The 21,249-nt window shown below is 40.2% G+C and overlaps 1 protein-coding gene across 3 annotated transcripts in view; it reads right to left on the bottom strand.

Annotated features, from left to right (window-relative positions):
• The window catches only part of GPATCH2L (G-patch domain containing 2 like), a 54,415-nt gene that overhangs the window by 13,091 nt on the left and 20,075 nt on the right, over window positions 1-21,249 (bottom strand). Inside the window, exons 4-8 of one of the 3 annotated variants that reach the window (XM_002914710.4) lie at window positions 17,285-17,461; window positions 15,194-15,273; window positions 12,200-12,258; window positions 9,051-9,090; window positions 7,053-7,138 (exon numbers count right to left, since the gene is read on the bottom strand). In XM_002914710.4, the coding sequence (XP_002914756.1) occupies window positions 7,053-7,138; window positions 9,051-9,090; window positions 12,200-12,258; window positions 15,194-15,273; window positions 17,285-17,461 (442 nt within the window). Of the gene's footprint in view, window positions 1-7,052; window positions 7,139-8,944; window positions 9,000-9,050; window positions 9,091-12,199; window positions 12,259-15,193; window positions 15,274-17,284; window positions 17,462-21,249 lie in introns of all 3 variants that reach the window. The other 2 variants (XM_002914711.4, XM_034643397.1) reach the window with 2 other exon arrangements.

The raw sequence follows: 21,249 nt of genomic DNA, 5'->3' as shown, positions 1-21,249 counted from the left end.
ATATATATATATATACATATATATATATATATATATATATGCCAAATTCCCAAAGCCAACCTAGTTAATAAAAAAGATCTAAAAATTTAACCTAAAGAACAACAGAATGATTAAATGAAAATTAATTTAAATAAAAATGCTGTTCCCTAGTATACAGGCAATTACCCTAGAGAAAAGACAGGCTACCCTGGTTCTGTTTCATCTGATCTGGGCCTCGGAGTTCTTGAAGCACTCCTCCTTTCACAGCATTAGTACTTCCCCTAAACACGACATTCAGCAGCATTGGCTGAAAGGAACTGATGAGGGGTGGGGGTGGGAGGTGGGGAATGAGCATTAAAAGCAAAAAAAACACCACTCTTTAAAAATTCTTACTTCAGGAAAAGTAACTAAATTCATTTCATAAATGTGAAGGTGAATGCTGAAGATTAGCAATTAATTGAAAGAGTATTCCGTATGTACACACATAAACACAACATTTCTATTTCACTTTTTAGTGCAGGTAACTGAAAGATCAGGTGAGTTGTTCAAACTGCAGTGTTACTTAGGCAACTGGGCAGATCACTATGTCCCTGGGGCAGGAATGTACTTTTAGGGGGAAAAAAATTACTTTGAGAAATACATGCATGTTTAATAGAACCAATGTTGGCAAAAAAATAACTGAAGTGGCTGCTTTAGATTTAGAACAAAGATGTTTAGAGTCGCTCCTAAGGAGTGAAAACAGTCTTTACCTGCCAAAGGCAAGCCAATTTAAGGCACAGTTCACCTTCAAAAATTCACTCATTTTAAAAACCCACTGAAAACTTCAACTTTTTTAATATGGGAAATTAAAATAAAATTTATTGTGAAACAGTCCTTATTTGTTGTATTTTTTTCTTAAGCACATACAAACAAGTAATACCAGGAAAAAAAACTACTGATATTTCTAAGGACCAAAGGTCACATATATCATATATTCCAATTATTCTCCTTAATTACTAATCTATTCCCCTCAATTATTGTTAACACAAATTTATGGAGGCCTGCCCTCTGTGAAGCTCGCTGCTGCGTGTGGAGAGGGTGCACGCAAGATGGCCGTGCTGAGGGCCCGTCCACAACATCGTGAGGAGGGCCGATGTGTAAAGAACGAACAGATACAAGACACTGAGTGGCAATCAAAGAACAAAGTGCCAGGGTAAAATGAAGGCAAAGAGGATCAAATCTAGAGAAGTAGAGAGGCCCCTTCCTCACGCGTGATTTCATCTTTGGGGTTAACGGACACTTATGAAACACCCAGTAGGGGAACTATTTTCTCAGACTGGCACAGAGGAAAGGGTCCACTAGCAGCAGCTGGTAACAGAAAACCACTTCACAATGAGAGGACACAAGGAGGCTTATCTAACAGGAAGAGGTCCCAGCAATTCCAACAGTGTTTTCACTCAAACCTAACCCTCAGCAGTCGGTGACAAACAGCTCGCCAGCACCTGACAATTCTCTGCACTCTCCTTCCCTTGGCCGGGCCGCGGCTGGCAGATCGGGGAGTGGCCTCGTGCCACCCGCAGGCGCAGAAAAGCGCCCATCGACTGGAAAGCCGGGTCTGTTACAGTGGCCGGAGAGGGAACATGCTTTCCTCACTCCGCTTAGGCAGTAAGATGCCAGCCAGCTGAGAGCTGCTGTCAACAAGACCATCCAGTGAAGGACAAAAGATTCGAGAGCTGCGCACTCTGTGATGGGAAGTTCCAGTAGCACCGGGGCAGCTTTCTGGACAATGTCCCAGCAGAAACACTTCCTCACACGTGGCCAAAACGAAGGCGCTACAGAGGTGGGCAGGGCGGCTTCGCATCACAGCAGCCCCATACGGGACTAATAAAAGGTTCCTTCCCCTAAGCCCGGAGGTAAAACCCCGAGGCTGTTTACTATGGCTCCAAAGGTCAAAATTAATAGCGTGAATTGAGTCTTCTTCTCGCTCTTTGAAACTCCTTGTCAAGTGGCACAGCCAGCTGGGCACACAACTCTGATATGCAGATCTTAACGCTTGTGAACAGATAAAATGAATTAAAATGAGCACAGCCTAGCCTATTTCAACTCTCTGATGGGCAGGAAGGTCTCTCTTTTTTACCAAACACTGTCCAAACGCCTCCTCTTACAGTCCATTTGAGGCGATTTAAACACCTTAAGAATCTGTACGACATCTCATTAGCAAATGACTCTGGAAGCCAACTTGAAGTTTATAAACCTGCAATTATCCTAAGGACAGGGTAGGGTAGTGGCAATTTAACAAAAATAATCATATTAGCTACCAGTATGCTAAACAGTCAAATACATGATTTCATTTTGATCCCTACTAGCCCAATAAAAATGAATATTTCCATTTTAAAGATAAGAAAATTGAGGTATACAGAGGTTAAGTCATTTGTCCAGATAAAGCCAAGATTCTTACTCGGGACTGCCTCACACTAATACCCACTAGCATGAGATTAAAAATTTAAGGAAGGAATAAATGGAAGTGGTGATACATTACCAAATCACCACCCACAATAGAGAGGAAAGGTCAGGAAAGTTGGAGAAAACACAAAACTGCCACGAGACACTCAAAAACCAGAACTGGTGACTTGTGCATCATACAGAGAGATGTAACATTTGATAAGTTCTAGTTATGGTTTTCTACAGCAATCATGGTAAGAAAAGCTATCCTTCACAATCAATAAATCTCTCATTTTGGGAAAAGCTGCCTCCAGCACTAGCTCCTTATTACCATTCTAGAACTGTGTCCTTGACAGCAATACCACTGCCTCTACCCGAACACCAATCACACCATCTGCTGTTTGAGCAGCAGCAATTCCTAACACCGATAACAAGTATTGCTACTTTAATATAACATCCCAATACTAGCAACCAAAACAACCAAACCAAAACAGCTGGTTTATGAAGTTCATCCATGCACCCTGCCAACTATCCAAACACCTACCCAGCAAGTCGTCCCATCAGTGAATCACTATGTGCTGGGCACCGTGCTAGACCCTGACATTCTCTTCTTCACTTCAGGAGTCCTCCAAAGTGAAGTCCAGCATTCCACCTCCCATAAGGAATCACACACACAGTACCAAACCACAGAGCTCATGCTGATCATGAAATGGGATTTCCTATTAAGAAAATTACAAAGCACCAGTCATAAAATCATATGCATTTAGGGCAACAGTTCGTAACCCTGGCTGGGTAATTAAAAGTCACCTGGGAACTTAAAAATAATGCCAATGCTTGGGCCTCATCCCAGATCAGTTAAATCAGAATCTTTGGAGTGGGGCTCAGCATGGCTATATTTTTTAAAGCTTCTCAGGTGATTCAAAAGTGCAGTCAGAGTTGAAAAACACCAAATTTAAGTATTTCTAGAGCGGTAGTTCTGAAAACCTCATAACCCACAAATCTATTAGGAGGTACAAAGACCACAAAGACTCCCTCCCCCACCCATTGCACCTGCCATCTGGGCTGTATTAAAATGATACATCAATATAGTGATCTCTTAAAATCACGGTCTCATCATTTCCTTGTTTATTGCAATGAAATACTCAACAAGAGAGTACCTGGGGTCACTCATGCACCCCCAGTGACCCCCAGGCCTCACTCTGAGAACCAGAGCTGAATGGCTCCAGCAGTGAGAGGGTGGTTGAGGGGTCCTCACTCAGTCTCCTGCAGTTGAGTGTTTGGGTGAGTGGAACAGGCAATGTCCAGGCAGGAAGCAGCCTCAGCTCAGTAACCTGACAAGAGGAAACCTTCACAGTTCAGGAATGATTATCAAACTCTTTGTGCTCTTAAAGGAGAGTAATTATAGGCATGTGAAAAAAGGGAAGCACTCCCTGAGGAACTCTTCCTCACATGCTTCCCAAGAGGCACCAGGGCCATTAAAAATTCCATGATGAAGAGGAAAAACAGCCTGGGAACAGCCAGGAGGCAATACAGCAAATTAATACACCAGCCCTCCTCGGGGAAAGCTGTGATAAAACAGGAAACACTTCTCTCTTTGCAAAATAAAATTATACCACTAATGATAACATAGTCACCACACACACACACACACACACACACGCATCGTTCTAATGATAGGTGTGAAATTCCCAAGGCTGCCCAGACGCTTTGAAAGAAATCTTTTCCTACTACAAATAAAATGGAACAAGAAAAAGATAAAATTTCCATTCGAAACAGTTTTTTAATACAGTCATTTGCCTGCCTCTTCCCTGCCACCATGGCTCTTTAACATTCCTTGCTAGACACCAGGCTTTGTTAAATGATGTCCACTCTGTGCAAAGCCAACCATCCAGCTCTGAAGCCCATCTTATCCTTCGGCCACACTGGAACTAGATGGCTCCTTCTCAACTGACCACTTGCTGGACAGGGACCACCCCCCCCAACTTCAAAGGAGGGAGAGGATGCCCTGAGGGCTCAGGGTTTCATCACCCACATTTTCTAAAAATTGCTTAGAGGTCACTTGTGCTGATCATTTCCCACAGAGCCACGGTTACCAAACTTTATTGACTGTGCTCCCTCATGAGTAAAACATTTGCACAAGCACCCTTTATGTATGTAATACATACACATAAAACAAAAATAAGTGCTACTAGATGTCTCTATGTATAATTTAAAACAAAAAAAATTTTTTAAGGATCAGATAATAAATTTAAATTTAAAAAATGTCTTCCCCCACCCCCAAAGAATGCAACCCACTTTGTAACCACTGCCCTGGTAATAACATCTAGAAGGACAAAGATGAGCTAGAATGATCCACATTCTCTCACCTTGTTTGTAGCAATGGTCTAAAGGAATAAGCAATATTTCCCTAGAGCTGACTGCACCAGAAGCACAGCCTAGACTTCCTTACATTTCCAAGTCTGGTCACAAGCATGGACAGCAGGAGAATGAAGACAATGATGTGGATAATAAGATACCTAAAGAAAAAAAGCTGACACCCACTCCAGTCAGGATGAGGCTTTAGAAGCACCAGGAAACCTGATAAAAGCACAGATACTGATCTCAGCACAGCACGGCACAGGTCTAGGTAACAGAGGTAGAGGGAGGAGGGCAAAAAATCCACTTTCTGCATCTGACAGGCTATGGTGCTATTCATATAACCCTCCCAAAGAGTATACACAGCTATTATTTCATGTGGGATTAAGACAAAAGCTGGAGGACTGCTTTCCCATGCACTGAAACCTTGGGTCTTTCAAGACAGCTTGAGGATCACCGCCTCTGGGAAAACCTCCCTGAGCCTCTGACTTGGAAGCCTCTCTTCTGGTCTTTGTATCATTCGCATGCACATTTTGACACACTTGTCACTCCACCCTGTAACTGCTGATTTTCACGCCTGGCTTTCTCAAGAGAAACGGAAGCTCCTGAGGGTAGGCGCTGAGCAAGAGCCTGAAGCACAGTGCAGAGTCAGCGAGTGCGGAGGGGGTGAAAGATAGCCAACAGCGCGCTCCTGAAGAGAAGGGCTTAGCACAGTAATTTATCATCATCCCAGTCTTCCATGTTCTTAGTAACACCATTTGTGAGAGTCTCTCTTTAGAAGGTTTGGCAGTTGGCAGTAGGTTATGGGGCAGAATTTATTATTACAGCCCAGAGTAGAAGTTCTCACTCGATCTGTGAAAGGATAATTTCTTGTGCCTGCACACCAATCTGTGAACATATTCATTTAAGAATGAATTAAGGGGGCGCGTGGGTGGATCAGTCGTTAGGCGTCTGCCTTCGGCTCAGGGCGTGATCCCGGCATTCTGGGATCGAGCCCCACATCAGGCTCCTCTGCTGGAAGCCTGCTTCTTCCTCTCCCACTCCCCCTGCGTGTTCCCTCTCTCGCTGGCTGTCTCTATCTCTGTCAAATAAATAAATAAAATCTTAAAAAAAAAAAAAAAGAATGAATTAAGAAAAGGAAGAAAAAAACCAAAACCACCACATCAGAACCTTGGAAAGAAATCCTTCGTGCCACTAGAAATAATAAGAGTTCTATGGTTCAGCCTATTAGCTCCTCTTTTGTGCACAATAAAAGGGGATGTTACCATTAACACCATGTTTACTTCCCATGTCCTCTACCTCCAGAGACTTTCTATGGAAAAACGTAGGATTCATTCTGCCACACTGGCAAAGGATTCATTCTGACAAATATATACCGGATGTCTAGTAAGTGCCAGACACTATGTTAGGTGCTGGGGATATTATCAGGGAACAAGACAAAACAAAGTCCCTACACTATGAAGCTTATATCCTAGTGAGAGAGACAGGAGAAGAAAGTTGTGAGGGGGGAACCCAACAAGCAAACTCATTACAGACCGTGAAAAATCTTTAGCGGAAAGAAATCGATGAGCAGAGAGCAGTGGACGTGGTCCCTTTGGATAGGATGGTCTGAGAGGTCCTCCCTGAGTTGAGATGAGAAGTAGCCAACCATGAGGAGAGGCTTAACACGGGACTCCAGACAAAGGGAACAAGTGTGAAAGTTCAGAGGCAGGAAAGGGTTGCTATTTTTGATCAAAAAAATGGAGCTGAACTCCGTGGCACAGCCAGACCTTTCCCCTAGCAAGGAGAAAGAAGTACATGAAAGGAGGCCGGACATGCAGGCAGAAGGCAAATTACACAGAGTTGTGCAGGTCAAGGCAAGGACCATGAATAATGTTCTCTGAAGATGGGGCTTTTAGCTGAAGAAATAAGAAATACAAGTCAGAAGACTTAGGGGCAATTGGGTGGCTCAGCTGGTTAAGCGTCTGACTCTTGATTTCAGCTCAGGTCTTGATCTCAGAGCTGTTGAGTTCAAGCCCTGCGTTGTTAAAAAACAAAACGAGAATCCACGGTCTAATACAAGTCAGAAGACTTAGATCACAGCTGAGACTTAAATCACATATTAGCCTTATGATCACAGGAAAGATACTTCAACACTCTGCCTCAGTTTCTATATCTATAAAACATCTATTGGCCTCTACACGTTGTAGTAAAGATCAAACTGGATATTATACACAAATATACTTAATAATCTGAAGAGCGTTACAAAAAAGGAAATAGTATTGTCTGGAAGAAAACCTTCACCAGAAGACAATTACCTGGCAGAGCAGTGTGCTGGTGAACATCTTCGGTGAGAAGCATCAGTGAGAACATCCAAGGAGTAAAGGGGAGACAGGGGATTAAACTGCAGGAATAAATGAGATTATTTTAGAAAAGCTTATATGATAAAGACCTGATCCCTAAGAGTGGCCTGCTGTTTGATTACTTTGCCCCTTTGACCATCTGACTCTTTTCCCATACTGCAGACACCATTCAGTGAAGTTGCAACCGTAGAATACAGCATACTGATCCCACGCACCTCCAAAAAAGGCTATTCCTTGGTAAATAACAATTTTTCAAAAACTTCTAATGACAATTACTTTAATGGCAGAAGATAGTACTTTCTATTTGACATAATAGGAACTCATGCTATTGATTATTAGCCCTTGTTCCTAAGAAAACTAGCATGGAATTACCTTTTTATTTCCTTATCCTGGTCAGTTTCCAGTAAATAACTGGTTAACACATACCAGCAGCCGTTGTTAGTAGAAACAGAACTAGATTAAGAATACCTAACATTTAATTCCAGTCTATCCCTGAATTGCCATTATTAAAAACTACATACTCTCTTTGAGCTTTACTAGCCTCATCTGTATAATGGATGCACTGCTTATCTTACCTATTTTACAGGATTGCCGTGGGGGCTAAGTTAAATACCAATTTCTCTTCTGTAAAACTTCGATTTATCTCAGAAGGTGGTTGTGAGGATCAAACTTGGACACAACACAGAAAAATACCTTACTTTCTGTTTTCTAGCTTTCTTTGGACTTCTCCCAGAATAAATAATCCTCCCCCCAAATTTCAGAACTAAATATATCTTAAGCCCAGAACTCTGAATGATAATCTCAAAAGAACTTACAAAGAAGTCTAACTTTCAGCAAATCGTTTAACTCTTATTTGTAAGTAACAGGTCTGGACTAGGTGATCACCACAGGCACTCTTCTGCCTTTTGATCCTCTGACGCAAACACGATCAGTACCCTGGCTTCCTGTCTCTCACATACCACCTTAATGACTTTGTCTGTATCTGCCCACCACCTGGATTATATTTACTCAGTATTTTTCTTCATACCAATTATTTTTACTCAGCTTGTCCTTACTATTTCTATGGAACAATAAGATTGATAGAATGATTATATTTTTTCTAATACAAATTATAACTTAAAGTAATAATCGTATGTCCACATACCATCTAAAATCATCTCGTAAGTACACACCAGTTAGGTATACCACTACTCTAGTTCATTCTAAAATAGTAACTTCAAGAGGAAGGTTCCAAGTCTAAACTGTACATCAATTTAATAAGTCCTAAGGAGTCAAAACACAAAACAAAAACTGCTGAGCAACAGGAAGCCTGCGATTTCTATCAGTCTTCACCTATTTTATACCTAATTGAGATAAAGCAACTTCTATCCCCACAAAAATCAAAAGCTTCAAACGTTAAAAGAACATATTGATAGCCACCGTCAGTAATCTTTAAATTATGACCCCTACACAGGCCTAGATTTGCCAAAGGCCCTCCCTAGGGGTAGCCAGGAAGGAGACTAAGAGACTAAGAGGGCAAGGCTCTAATTGACCCCCCTTCACTCCCAGCACCCCTCCCTCCTTTGGTTTCTTACGTTCAGGTCTCACCACTGTACTTCTCAGCATAGGATGCTGGTGCTGAACTAAACCATAAACAAACAAGCTTCATTATGATTTCTTACTGCAAAGTTCAAAACTAAATTAGAAATGGGATCCCTATGAAATATGCATTACAAGTAATAAACAGAAAAACACAGCTGAACCTAAAAAAGGGAATTAGCTACAGTTCTTATCAGTGAATATCAGATAATCTGAGACAACAGTCCTCTAAAAAAAAATCAGAATAACACAGGGAACAGGGACCTTACCTCATGTGCACAAGCAGAAATGTGAGGAAAATCAGAAGCCAATGCTTTATTCTTTCTAAAGAAAAGGAAATCAAATGATAAAGATGACGAAGAAAAGGGATCTTACCTGATTTCGTTCTCTTTTCCCAGCTGACGGTAACCAGAAACTAAAGAGAGGGAGAGAACAACAGGAAAGAAAACAATAAAAGAAGCAGTTGGAAATTATAGAGGAGGAGCAGAAAAAAAGATGCTGGGATAACCAAGTGAAGACAAAGAAAGAACTAGGGAAAAGAAGGAACTGGAGGAGAAAAGGAGGGATGGTAAATGCATACAAACTTTTTTTGTGAAAAATAACTTTTCAAAGGAAAAAGCCTCGTAATGAAATGTAAAACACTAGACTCTCTACAAACAAACCCAAGATTACAGTGTGACACCAACATACTCTCAGCCGTGTGATGACAACAGGATCCCCAAATTCAAAAAGAACACAAAACATACTCACATCTTGCCTATTTTGTAAGCGACAAATCTGACCAAGATAATGAGTATAGGATCACGACTAGATACTAACCAAGAAGTGTACAGGAGACATCAAATAGCCAATCATGTTAGGGGACAAGGCTGTCACAAGAAAGGGGGGGAATAATTTTCTTTTATCTGTACACAGGCTTTCCAGTTGCATAGTAGTGAAGACAAAAAGATATTTCTCTAGATAGAGGTCTAAAAATGGGAAAAGCCTATAGGAAAATATAGAGGGATTCTGAACAAAAAAATTTTGAGACAGAAAAATGAGCTTAAAATATACTCTATAAAGGAAGAAGTAAAACTATCAGTCTGCAAATGACATGATACCCTACAGAGAAAACCCTAAGGACTCCATCAAAAAACTTAGAACTGATAAATGAATTCAGTAAAGCTGCAGGATACAAAATCAACGTACAGAAATCTGTTGTTTCTCTACAGTAATAATGAACTACCAGAAAGAGAAATGAGAAAACGGCCCCGTTTACAATTACATTAAAAAGAAGAAGATACCCAGGAATAAATTTAACCGAGGAGGTGAAAGACCTGGACACTGAAAACTATAAGACATTGATGAAAGAAACTGAAGACACAAATAAACGGAACGATATTCCATGCTCATGGACTGGAAGAATTAACATTGCTAAACTGTCCATACTACCCAAAGCAACCTACAAATGCAAATCCCAATGGCATACTTCACAGAACTAGAACAAATAATTCTAAAAATTTGTATGGAACCACAAAAGACCCCAAATACCCACAGCAATCTTAAGAAAGAACAAAGCTGGAGGTATCATGCTCCCTGGCTTCCAATTAAACTACAAAGCTATCGTAACCAAAATACTATGGTATGGGCATAAAAACAGACACATAGATTAATGGAACAGAATAGAGAGCCTAGGGGCGCCTGGGTGGCACAGCGGTTAAGCGTCTGCCTTCGGCTCAGGGCGTGATCCCGGCGTTATGGGATCGAGCCCCACATCAGGCTCCTCTGCTATGAGCCTGCTTCTTCCTCTCCCACTCCCCCTGCTTGTATTCCTTCTCTCGCTGGCTGTCTCTATCTCTGTCGAATAAATAAATAAAATCTTTAAAAAAAAAAAAAAAAGAATAGAGAGCCTAGAAATAAACCCATGCATATAACGGTCAATTAATTTATAACAAAGGAGGCAAGAATATACAATGGGGAAAAGACAGTCTCTTCAAGAAGTGATGTTGGGAAAACTGAACAGTCACATACAAAAGAAGAAAACTAGATCACTATCTTATACCATACACAAAAATTAATTCAAAATAAATGGATTAAGGACTTGAATGTAGAACCTGAAAGCATAAAATTCCTAGAAGAACATATAGGTGATAAGCTCCTTGCCATGGGTCTCTCTTTTTTTTTTTTTTTCTGGTAGGGGTGGGGATGGGGATCTGACTCCAAAGGCAAGGGAAACAAAAACAAAAATAAATGGGACATCAGCCTAAAAAGCTGTGCAGCAAAGGAAATTATCAATAAAACAAAAAGTCAACCTACTGAATGGGAGAAGATACTGCAAAACATTTATCAAATAAAGGATTAATATCCAAAATATATAAAAAACTCATACAACTCAACAACAAAAAAACCCAAACAACCCAATTAAAAAATGGGCAGAGGGCATGAAGGACATTTCCCCAAAGACATACAGGCCCACAGGCACATGAAAAGATGCCCAATATCACTAATTACCAGAGAAATGAAAATCAAAACCACAATAAGATATTACCTCAGACCTGTCAGAATGGCTATTATCAACAAAATAAGAAATAACAAGTGTTGGTGAGGATGTGAAGAAAAGAGAATCTCAGCACACTGTTGGTGGGAATGTAAACTGGTGCAGCCACTGTGGAAAACAGTATGGAGATTCCTCAAAAAGTTAAAAACAGATCTATCATATGATCCAGCTATTCTACTTCTGGGTATTTATCCAAGGAATATGAAAACACCAACCTAAAAAGATTTAAACACCTCTATGTTCTCCGAAGCATTATTTACAATGGCCAAGATATGGAAACAACCTAAGTGTCCATCAACGGATAAAGAACATGTGGTGTATACATAAACACACATACACACAATGGAATACCACTCAGTCATAAAAGAGAAGGAAATCTTGCCATTTGTGATAACATGGATGAACCCTGAGGGATTATTAGGTTAGATGATTAAGTCAGAGAGAGAAGACAAATACTGTATGACATCATTTATACGTGGAAACTAAAAACAAAACAAATGAAAGAATAAAACAAAACAAACTCTTAGATACAGGGAATGGATTGGTGGTTCCCAGAGGAGAAGGGGGTTGAGAGGTGGGTGAAAGGGCTCCATTTCATGCTGATGTATGGTACCTATATTTATGGTGATGATCACTTTGTAGTGGATATAAATACTGAATTACAATGTTGTACACCTGAAACTTATGTAATGTTATACATCAATCGATCAATATAAATAAATAAATAGTAACATCTTAACTGGAGGCTACTTTTATAAGGCAGCATCTATACATATAAACAGCAAAGAAATAAAAACTAGTCTAGAAAGGAAAAAAAACCACTCTCATGAGTTTAGGGCCTTAGCCACTTTAACTGCTGTAAAGTACAAATCTTTAAGATCTTCTCATCTAGCTCTAGAGTCAGATTTCTAGGTTCCTTTGTAAAACTTCCCTCTGCCTCCTACTCCAAGAACGGGCTAGGAAAATGAGTAAATATATAAGCACTTACTCCTTCTGCCGAGGGTCACTAATGATGTGGCCTATTCTCTCAGTACTTATGCTGGTCTCCTGCAAAGGCAAGGAAGACAAGAGTGTCAACTAACCACAGAAACAAAGTATGATCTGTCATCAAGTTCACACTTTCCCATAACTGTGCCAGCAACCTCAAAGGCACATGTGAAATGTCAATCTTAAAATTCAACAGCAAGTTTATTTCTTTTTATGGGAGTCTATCTTAAAGTTTTACATTATTCTAGACTTATTTTTCTCTAGTGTTCCAAAAAAGTCATTATAAACCTTGTTTACTACAGATAGCATTTTAATAGTGAGTTATTAAAGTATATAGAAATAGAAACAATTTTTTGAAAATCCAACAGCAGCCAATTTTTAACAAGCTACATACCAACCTCCCCAGATTATAGGATTTTCATAACGGGAAATTTAGCCAGTCCTCACTGGTAACACCTAAAATCTGCTGACTAAATGTACACCTATTAAAGGAATTTTGTAACCTACAAAAATTGTTACCCTCTCTTGTCTGTTAAGCATCATCTCTTAAAGTAAAACAGAAGTTTGTACAAATTAGTTCTTAAATTTAGGGTTCTAAGACTGTAATATGAAATCTTACTCATAACACCACAAGCAATTCAGAAACTAACTACTCATCTCCAAAAAATTGAAAAATGGCACAAGGCACTCACCCTTCATTTAACTTGAGTACATTTACAATGAAGGTCTATCACAGTACCTGGGGAAGCGCACCAACGGTACATGAGTAAAAGTTATGCACATACAAGTGTTAAGATGAGAGCACGTAAGTCATGGGCATGAATGTCCAGAACGTGAAGCCTGTTACTCAAACACATTTGTTACTAGGCAAATATTATGATCTGTATTTACTCATGTGTGTGGATTAGCCTAAAATATTAGGGTACACATTTAGCAGAAATGACTATAGAAAAATTAATTTGAGGTCAGGTTCTGGGCGGGAGTGGAGCTAAATGAAAAGGTTTCACATACTATTCTTCACATTCTTCATCCCTTACGCACATGCCTCCTGGTCACAGACACAGCCATAGGAGAGGGGCCAAGGGAAAGGATGGGTGAAAAATGAGCTATTTGTTACTGCAAAAAAATTATTAACTTAAAGTGCCATAGTGTTTAAATTTACAGTTTATTACTGTGTAAATTACAAGCAGTACTTTGCGTAATTAGCAGCTCGCTGGCAGGGAGCTGTGAATGAAACTCATTATTTATGATTACAATTTAGAAAAAGAGAAGAGAGGTGGGGAGGGGGAAGAAGGGGGGCAGAACACTGACCTCTGCTAGAAATGACAAATATCCCTTTAAGGTGATGAAGACGAATTAAACAAGTAAATATTATCCTATTCATTTGAAATTCTTAGAGGCACGTCCAATAGGCCCTAGAGTTTCCTTCCAGGCAAGCTAAAGGGAGCCTTCGAGATGAACTGATTTACTTCCATGGAAGTGGAAGGCTCTTATTTTATAGGAGCTGAAACTAAGTAAGGTAGAACATTATCTTTCATGCCTAACTGATAAAAAGTGAAACCACCTCTCTGTTCCCTACTCCCAACCTCCTGCCTCCCTCCACCTCACATACTCCTACCCTATTAGCTGTCCTGTTAACTAAGAATAAGCTCCCAGAACAGCGAAAGCAGCATTTTAATGTCTCTGAAATCAATGAGCCAAAAGAAGAAGGTATCATTCTTCCATAATCAAATGTCTTTCTAATTAAGAGATTTGAAATTGAATTTAAAGATTAAAAATATCTGAGTTCACCGGGAAATGAATAGCTTCATTTCTTTTACAAAGCTAAAATTCCAGAAAACAGTGCCCTATTTCAACTACAAAACAGTAGCCCCCTGAGGGTAGCCAGGCTGTGGCTGTGATCACTATGTACCTGGCCGGGCACAGAGCCTGACACATAGTAGGCATTCTAAATGTTTCTGCAGTGAACACATTAATGCTCTGAAATGCCTCTCACTCTCTTGCCCTTTGCCCACCACCATCCTCTCTAACTAGGTATGAACCCCAGTCTTAACCTACCTTCAATCTCAAAGCTAGAGTAAAAAATTAATTAAAATAATTTTTAGGGGCACCTGGATGGGTCAGTTAAGTGTCTGCCTTTGGCTCAGGTCATGATCCCAGAGTCCTGGGGCGGAGTGGTTCCCTGCTCAACGGGAGTCTGCTTATCCCTTTCCCTTTACCCCTACCCCCACTTGTGCTCTTTCTCTCTCTCTCAAATTAATAAATAGTAATCTTTAAAAATAATGATAATTTTTAAATTTTAAATTAGAAAAGATAAAAGAGAAGTATAGCTGGATTCAATTCTCTCTTCTGTCACTTCTCTCTGGGTAATATCAGACATTACCTAGCTTCTTTGAACCCAAGTTTTCCTTATCTGCTAAGTGGGAACATCACCTGTTCTGTAAGGTTGTTGGGAGAATTAAATGAGCTGAGTGCCAAGTACGGTCCCTGGCAAAGGCAGAACTGAGTAAGTGGTAGACAGTACTCCCACGTGACCAAAGAGAAGCTTTTGAAATCTGATAACTGGTTTTCTTTCCAGTTTGTTTTTTTTTTTAATGAATTCTAGAATAAAAGACCAAAGTTAGGACAGAAGAAGCATTCATGAATTCAGGAGGAGTTACAAAGAAGCCAAGAGTATTTCAGCTTCTACAATAATAATTTAAGATTAATCAAAAGAATAGAAGAGACAAGAGCAGGCCTGTAGACTGACAAACTGGCATAACAGTATTTGCTTTGTCAAAACTTCTGTACGAGTTAAGCTTCATCTTTTAGGCTTGTATCCATTTATATCCTACATTAAGGTTCACTCTTGTGAACTTGCAAAATATTTCAGTTGGCTTAATTTACTCCAGGGAGTTCTGCAGCACCTTTGATTATCAAGAGGGTACACAAACCCCACAGGGAATACTGTCCTCCCAGTCTCCCAGTAAGCCCAGTAGACAGTGAGAGCGGTCACCTTCCCAACAAGCCTTCTTCGGCCCTTTCTGAGGCATCGAGCTGCAGCTCCAGGCAGACGATTCAAGCGGGCATGGTACCCTAAAAAAAAAAAAGAAGAAAGCCCTCAGAAAGGAATGCAGAAGATTCATTAGCAACGATATGCTTCTAGTAACCCAAGGGCCTTCCTCCCCAGGATCTTACTAGCCTGAGCCTTAAACTAGTATCACCAGTCTATTTGCCAAGGATTTTTTATTCTCATGTCTTTGCAATATGATCTCAAGTGTGTCTTTACCTCTGACCTAGGCATCCTCATGTATAAAGGAGGGATAATCACTCGCTCAGTACTATCATACAGGGCTGATGTGAAGACTCAATGAAATAGCAAAGGGAAGGTACTTTATAAACTGAAAACACTATACAAATAAAGAGTAGTATCAACAATTTCTAATTATAAATTAAATGCTAGTTATTATCTCAAAAACATTTCAGTCATAAAATAATAGTTAAAATAGACCGAGATGCCCTTCAACAGATGACTGGATTAAGAAGTTGTGGTCCATATATACAATGGAATATTACTCAGCTATCAGAAAGAACGAGTTCTCAACATTTGCTGCAACATGGGACGGCACTGGAGGAGATAATGCTAAGTGAAATAAGTCAAGCAGAGAAAGACAATTATCATATGATTTCTCTCATCTATGGAACATAAGAACTAGGATGATTGGTAGGGGAAGAAAGGGATAAAGAAAGGGGGGGTAATCAGAAGGGGGAATGAAGCGTGAGAGACTATGGACTCTGAGAAACAAACTGAGGGCTTCAGAGGGGAGGGGGATGGGGGAATGGGATAGGCTGGTGATGGGTAGTAAGGAGGGCACGTATTGCATGGTGCACTGGGTGTTATACGCAACTAATGAATCATCGAACTTTACATCAAAAACCAGGGGTGTACTGTATGGTGACTAACATAATAAAAAAACATTAAAAAAATAGCCTGTATAATATAATCCCATTTTTCTAATTTATGTGTTCTACACATAAAAAACACAACTGGAAGAATCCATACCCAAGCGTTGTTAATGACACTGTCTCTGGGTATGGAATTATAGGCCATTTTAAGTTGTTCTTCCTGTTCTTACTTGTGTGCATTTTAAGCGGTTAAAGAACTTTCAGAAATGGTCACTGAAATGTTAGATGCAAGTTATTAACGTAGCAAACATGTGCGTCAGCCAGGCAATAACCTTTACCAAGAGCTACCTGTTTTGAGAAGGACTTTCAATCATCTAAATTCATCATAACAAAATGCTATAGGAGTTTACAGGTCTGGGTGTAATTCTGATCACCAACAGATGCCCAACAAATACTTAATAACTGACTGATTACTGGGCACTCCAGAATCATCAATTTATAGAACAAAAAGACACCTCTGAAACAGTGTGCTCAAAGCCGCAATTATTTTAAGTGATGACCCCCATGTCCCAAGGAAATGAAGTGACTCTGTCACAGTCACAGGGCTAGAAGACAGTACCTGAGAGTTTTATCACCCCAGTTCCTTCCCCCTGTCCTAGGCTCTTCCACTCTACCTTGCTACATCGTAAGTAAAGGAAAAGCAAAGGGAAAGGATGTACTTGTGTTTAAGTCCACAGTAATAGAATAAAATAAAATTATTTAAAGGAAATATTTTAAAATCATCCAATTTAAAAAATGTCATTATACCTGGTATGTGAATGTTCTTACTGAAATCTGTTCTCTTCCAAGATCCAATACTTCAGGCTCCCACTGAGCACTCCATAGCCCATCGATTTCACAGCAGGTAAGCAGCAGTGACACGCTGCTAGGCTTCCTAAATCTGGCACAAACGGCAATAGCAAGCTGAAGGAATGCCCTGCTAATAGATATCCCAAGAGTCTCCATGGGTTGATTTAGATACGAATGGAGAAACTCAAGCTTTGAAACTCACCCTTGAATCTTCTAGAAAAATCCCTGGACTAGCTCCAAAATTCAGATAGTTAATGCATTCTTAGAGGAATGAGTATGCTTGCCATGGGATGATTCTCCCCAAAGAGAACCATGAAAGTGTGAAGTATATTTTGGTCTCCTCAGAACTTACCTCTTTGAGCTGGTCGAGAAGGTAAAAGGAATGTGGAATCGGAAAGTTTGTCCAGTCCAGAATCCATTCTTTCTACTTCAGGGCAATGATCAGGAGCCCACTTTGGCAGAAGATTAGGGACAGTGAATCCTGGGACACATTCTCCCTCATAGAACCAATCGCTCTGCTCATCATCCCCTAAAGTAAAAAGATCATATCCTAAGTTGGAATTTTAACATGCTCCATGAAAACCAAATGGGAGGATGATTTCTCAGACCTACAGATTTGATTATACTTTTTAAATAAAGTCAAAGTACAAAAAATTTGTTTTGATCCTTCTTCTCGATCTATATTATGATGAAAATTACAGTATAAACCAGTTTCACATAAATGTCATACTGTGTTACACTGGACTTTTGTGAGTAAAAAATAATAAAGCTACCACTTACTAAACCCTTACCATCTGTAAGGGTCCATGCTAAAAATCTGTAAGTATGTTATCTCTTCTAAACCCTACACTAATTACAACTTATAAATGAGGCAACTAAAGCCCAAAGAAGGCAAGATAAAGTTAATAAATGATGAAGCCAAGATCTGAACCCAAAGCCTGACTAAGTCCAAAGCCTTTAACACAAAAGTTAAGTAGCCTCTTATGTACCATTCTGTGGTATAAACGGACTTGAGGGTTCAAAGCCCAAATGTTTCTCCACTCAAACCTACCTATTCCTGGGGGATGTTATATTTGCATTTCTCACAATAGGTGAATAAAAAATATCACCCATACCTCAATTCTTCCTTAGTACCCCTTAATACCCCATTAATGGGACAGAAAAATCATCTTGACACTAGCAATCCAAGCAACCAGGAAAAAAATAACCACAGGGACAAGCAATATAATCCCCCAAGATTTGTTATGAAGTTATACCACTGACCCAAGGCCAGACTCCTCATCAATGACAAAGTCAAGACTAGATCCATAAAGCCAGACTCTTGGTTCAAACCTCTTTCTACTGGCTAGGATGATAGCATCTCAGTTTGCAACAGAACTTGTTTCCGCCGACAAAAAGTAGTAAAACAGAGAACTTTAGGTCTACCACTCTGTACTCCTTTTAAAATAGCAAGGATGAAGGGAATTACTACAAGAACATCTAAAGAGTTCACGGTGCATTCATTCTCTAATGTATGCCGGATCCCAGGGAAAACTGCTCAGGCCATGGTAAGTACATGAAGTATCAGATTCATGAGCCACTAACATAAGCCAGGATAATGATAACTCTTAACCCACCCTGGAGATCTCTAAAAGGTAAATGAAAATGCCCATAAAAAAGTTACTCAAAATGTTCCCTTATAAAAACACACCACCAACAGCTGTTTCTCTAGACCAGTGGTTCTCAAACTTCAATAGGCATCAAAAGGAGGAGAAAGGGTTGTCAGAACACAGACTGCTGTGCCCTACCTCCAAAGTTTCTGATTCTGGTACAGAAAGGATCAAAAATTTGCATTTCTAGCAAGTTCCCTAGGGATGCTAAGCTGACTTCAAGACCACATCTTGATAATCATTACCCTGAAAGCATCCCACCAAACCAGGTACACAAGAAGAACTAAAGACAGGCTTTAGAATTAACAACGATTAGTTTCTCTGCATGTCAATATATTAATTCCTTTCTTATTCATAAGCATTCCTTAGGCCATTTATTAAAACAGTATAGTTAGCTAGATCATATTTCCTGAAGACAAATGGCATCCCATTATGGCATTTTTTTTTTTTTTTGGTTCTAAAGCATTCACTCAAGATTTTTGACGATATAAAAAGGGACTCACTGAACTGGAGGAAACCTTGTGAAGTCGTCTAGACCAGTAGTCCCCAGCTCTGGGTTCACTAGGATGCATGATGCTCCCCCAAAAGACTACTGCCAGAGAATAAGGAAGAGGCTGATGGATCAGGCTCCAGACTTTCCTGCTCCTCCCACTTTAACCAAAATAGGTTTAGCTGTTTTATAATCTCTGGTTCTATGTCTAATTCTGTTTGAGGGAGAAAAAGGAGAGCTTTCCCCTTATCTGGCTTTTCCAGTAACTAATTTTTAGAGCTTACTATACACCAGGCAATGTGTTACCCACTGTAGTTACAAATAATAAAAAAAAATTCCTGCCTTGGAAGGCTTCAATGGAAAAGGCACACATCTATAAACAATAACATCATATGGTAAGTGATAAGAAAGCAGTAAGTACAGGGAAAGAGTAAGGGTTCTAGGAGATGAGTCCTGCACTGAGTGTGTATCAGTCGGAATCCTCATGAAATGCACATACATTTAAATGGGATAATTGAGACTTTAATGAAGTGACTATTTACAAAAGTGTAGACAGTATTAAGAGGAAGCAATAAGGGATGGTGAAGCACCTGGAGCCAGTGCAGTGGGGAATCTTTACCCTTCCTAAACCTGAAGCAGCAAGGAGAAAGAATGGTTATCAGAGACCAGAGAGAAAACTGAGGTTATAGAAGGCTGCCAACCAGAAAGGGAGCCAGGGAAAGCTACAATCCAATGTGGCAGACGACTGCATTATTGCTTCCAACTCTTCACTACCTCCCTTTGATAATACATCCATGCCTTTTGCCTTTTATCATGGAATTCCAGAGCCTTCCCCTTGAGGCTGAGCATACTTCCTCATCCCACTGATAACTGGCTTGTCATACAACTTGCTTTAGGTAGTAGAACGTTAGCAGATGTGATTCAAGCACAAGCTTTAAATATGTAGGTATGCTCTGGTTTGGTCACTTAGCATTCACGGTTTCCGGCATGAGAAGTCCATGCCACGTGCTCCACGTGCTCCTCTAGGAGAGGTCCCAGGATAAGATTCGCTGAGTAGATACAAACCTAATTTAAAGCCTGGAGACCAGCTGAACCACAGCCAACCCCCAGGACCACAGCAAGAAATGAATGTGGTAAACCACTGAAATTCTGGGCCTGTTAAACAGTGTTATCATGATAAAAACTTGCCTAATAACACTCAGTATCATTCACCTCCCTCCCTCCATTCCTCTGCTAATGCTTCCTATTGGCCAAACCCAATAAGAAATTGAGAGCAAAAAACCCCACTGATGCAGTCCATAAATATGCCCTGGAGGGACAAAAGGAAAACTGTGTCTCGGTGGATGACCAACCACTCCAGAAAAGGTAAGGATGAGATTTCTGGCAAAGACACCAGCATAAACAAAGACATGGAAGCAGGAAATAACATAGCTTTGTGCTGAGAACTCCAAGCATTTAAATATCATCAGAATGCATGAAGTTGAAACAGAGAGGAAAGCTGGGGCAATAGCATATTCTAAAATCTTCCTTCATAAACCAAGGATTCCTTACCAGTAGAAAGGTTTTTCAAAGGCCCACACTTAATCTGTCATAATAGGTCCACACTTTCTTAAACCTCTGGATAATTATACATCATAAGCTTTAAGAGACACATTGTGAAGAGCACCTGGGTGTCTCAGTCGGTTAAGCATCTGCCTTTGGCTCAGGTTATGATCCCTGGGTCCTGGGATGAAAGCCCTGCACCAGGCTCCCTGCTCAGCAGGGAGCCTGCTTCTCCCTCTCCTCCCCTGCTCTCTCTCACTATCTCCATCGCTATCTCTGTCTCTCTCTGAAATAAATAAAATCTTAAAAAAGAGAGACACATTATGACACTTCATAGAACAGTATAAAAGCAAAGAAAATTTGTAATTTTGAATGGTACACACTAGTTCATTCATGGAAAGACCACCAGACTTCCCTGGTATGAGACAAAAGAATCAAGATCTTAGCTGCACCCTACCTGGGAGTATACACACACAGCCTCTAATGACACGCGGCTCCCTCAGAATCAGAAAGGGATAGAAATGTACACACAACAGCTTCCATTATAGTAGGAAGCTCAGCAACTCCATTCACGCCCATGACTCTGAGGCATGGGTGAGATACAATCCTCCAAGATCTCTCTCCAAAATCAGAACT

Source organism: Ailuropoda melanoleuca, chromosome 14 (genome assembly GCF_002007445.2).
Source record: "Ailuropoda melanoleuca isolate Jingjing chromosome 14, ASM200744v2, whole genome shotgun sequence".
Classification (NCBI taxonomy): Eukaryota; Metazoa; Chordata; class Mammalia; order Carnivora; family Ursidae; genus Ailuropoda; species Ailuropoda melanoleuca.
Note: the sequence above shows the minus strand (reverse complement) of the source record. Positions and strands in the feature narration are given on the sequence as shown.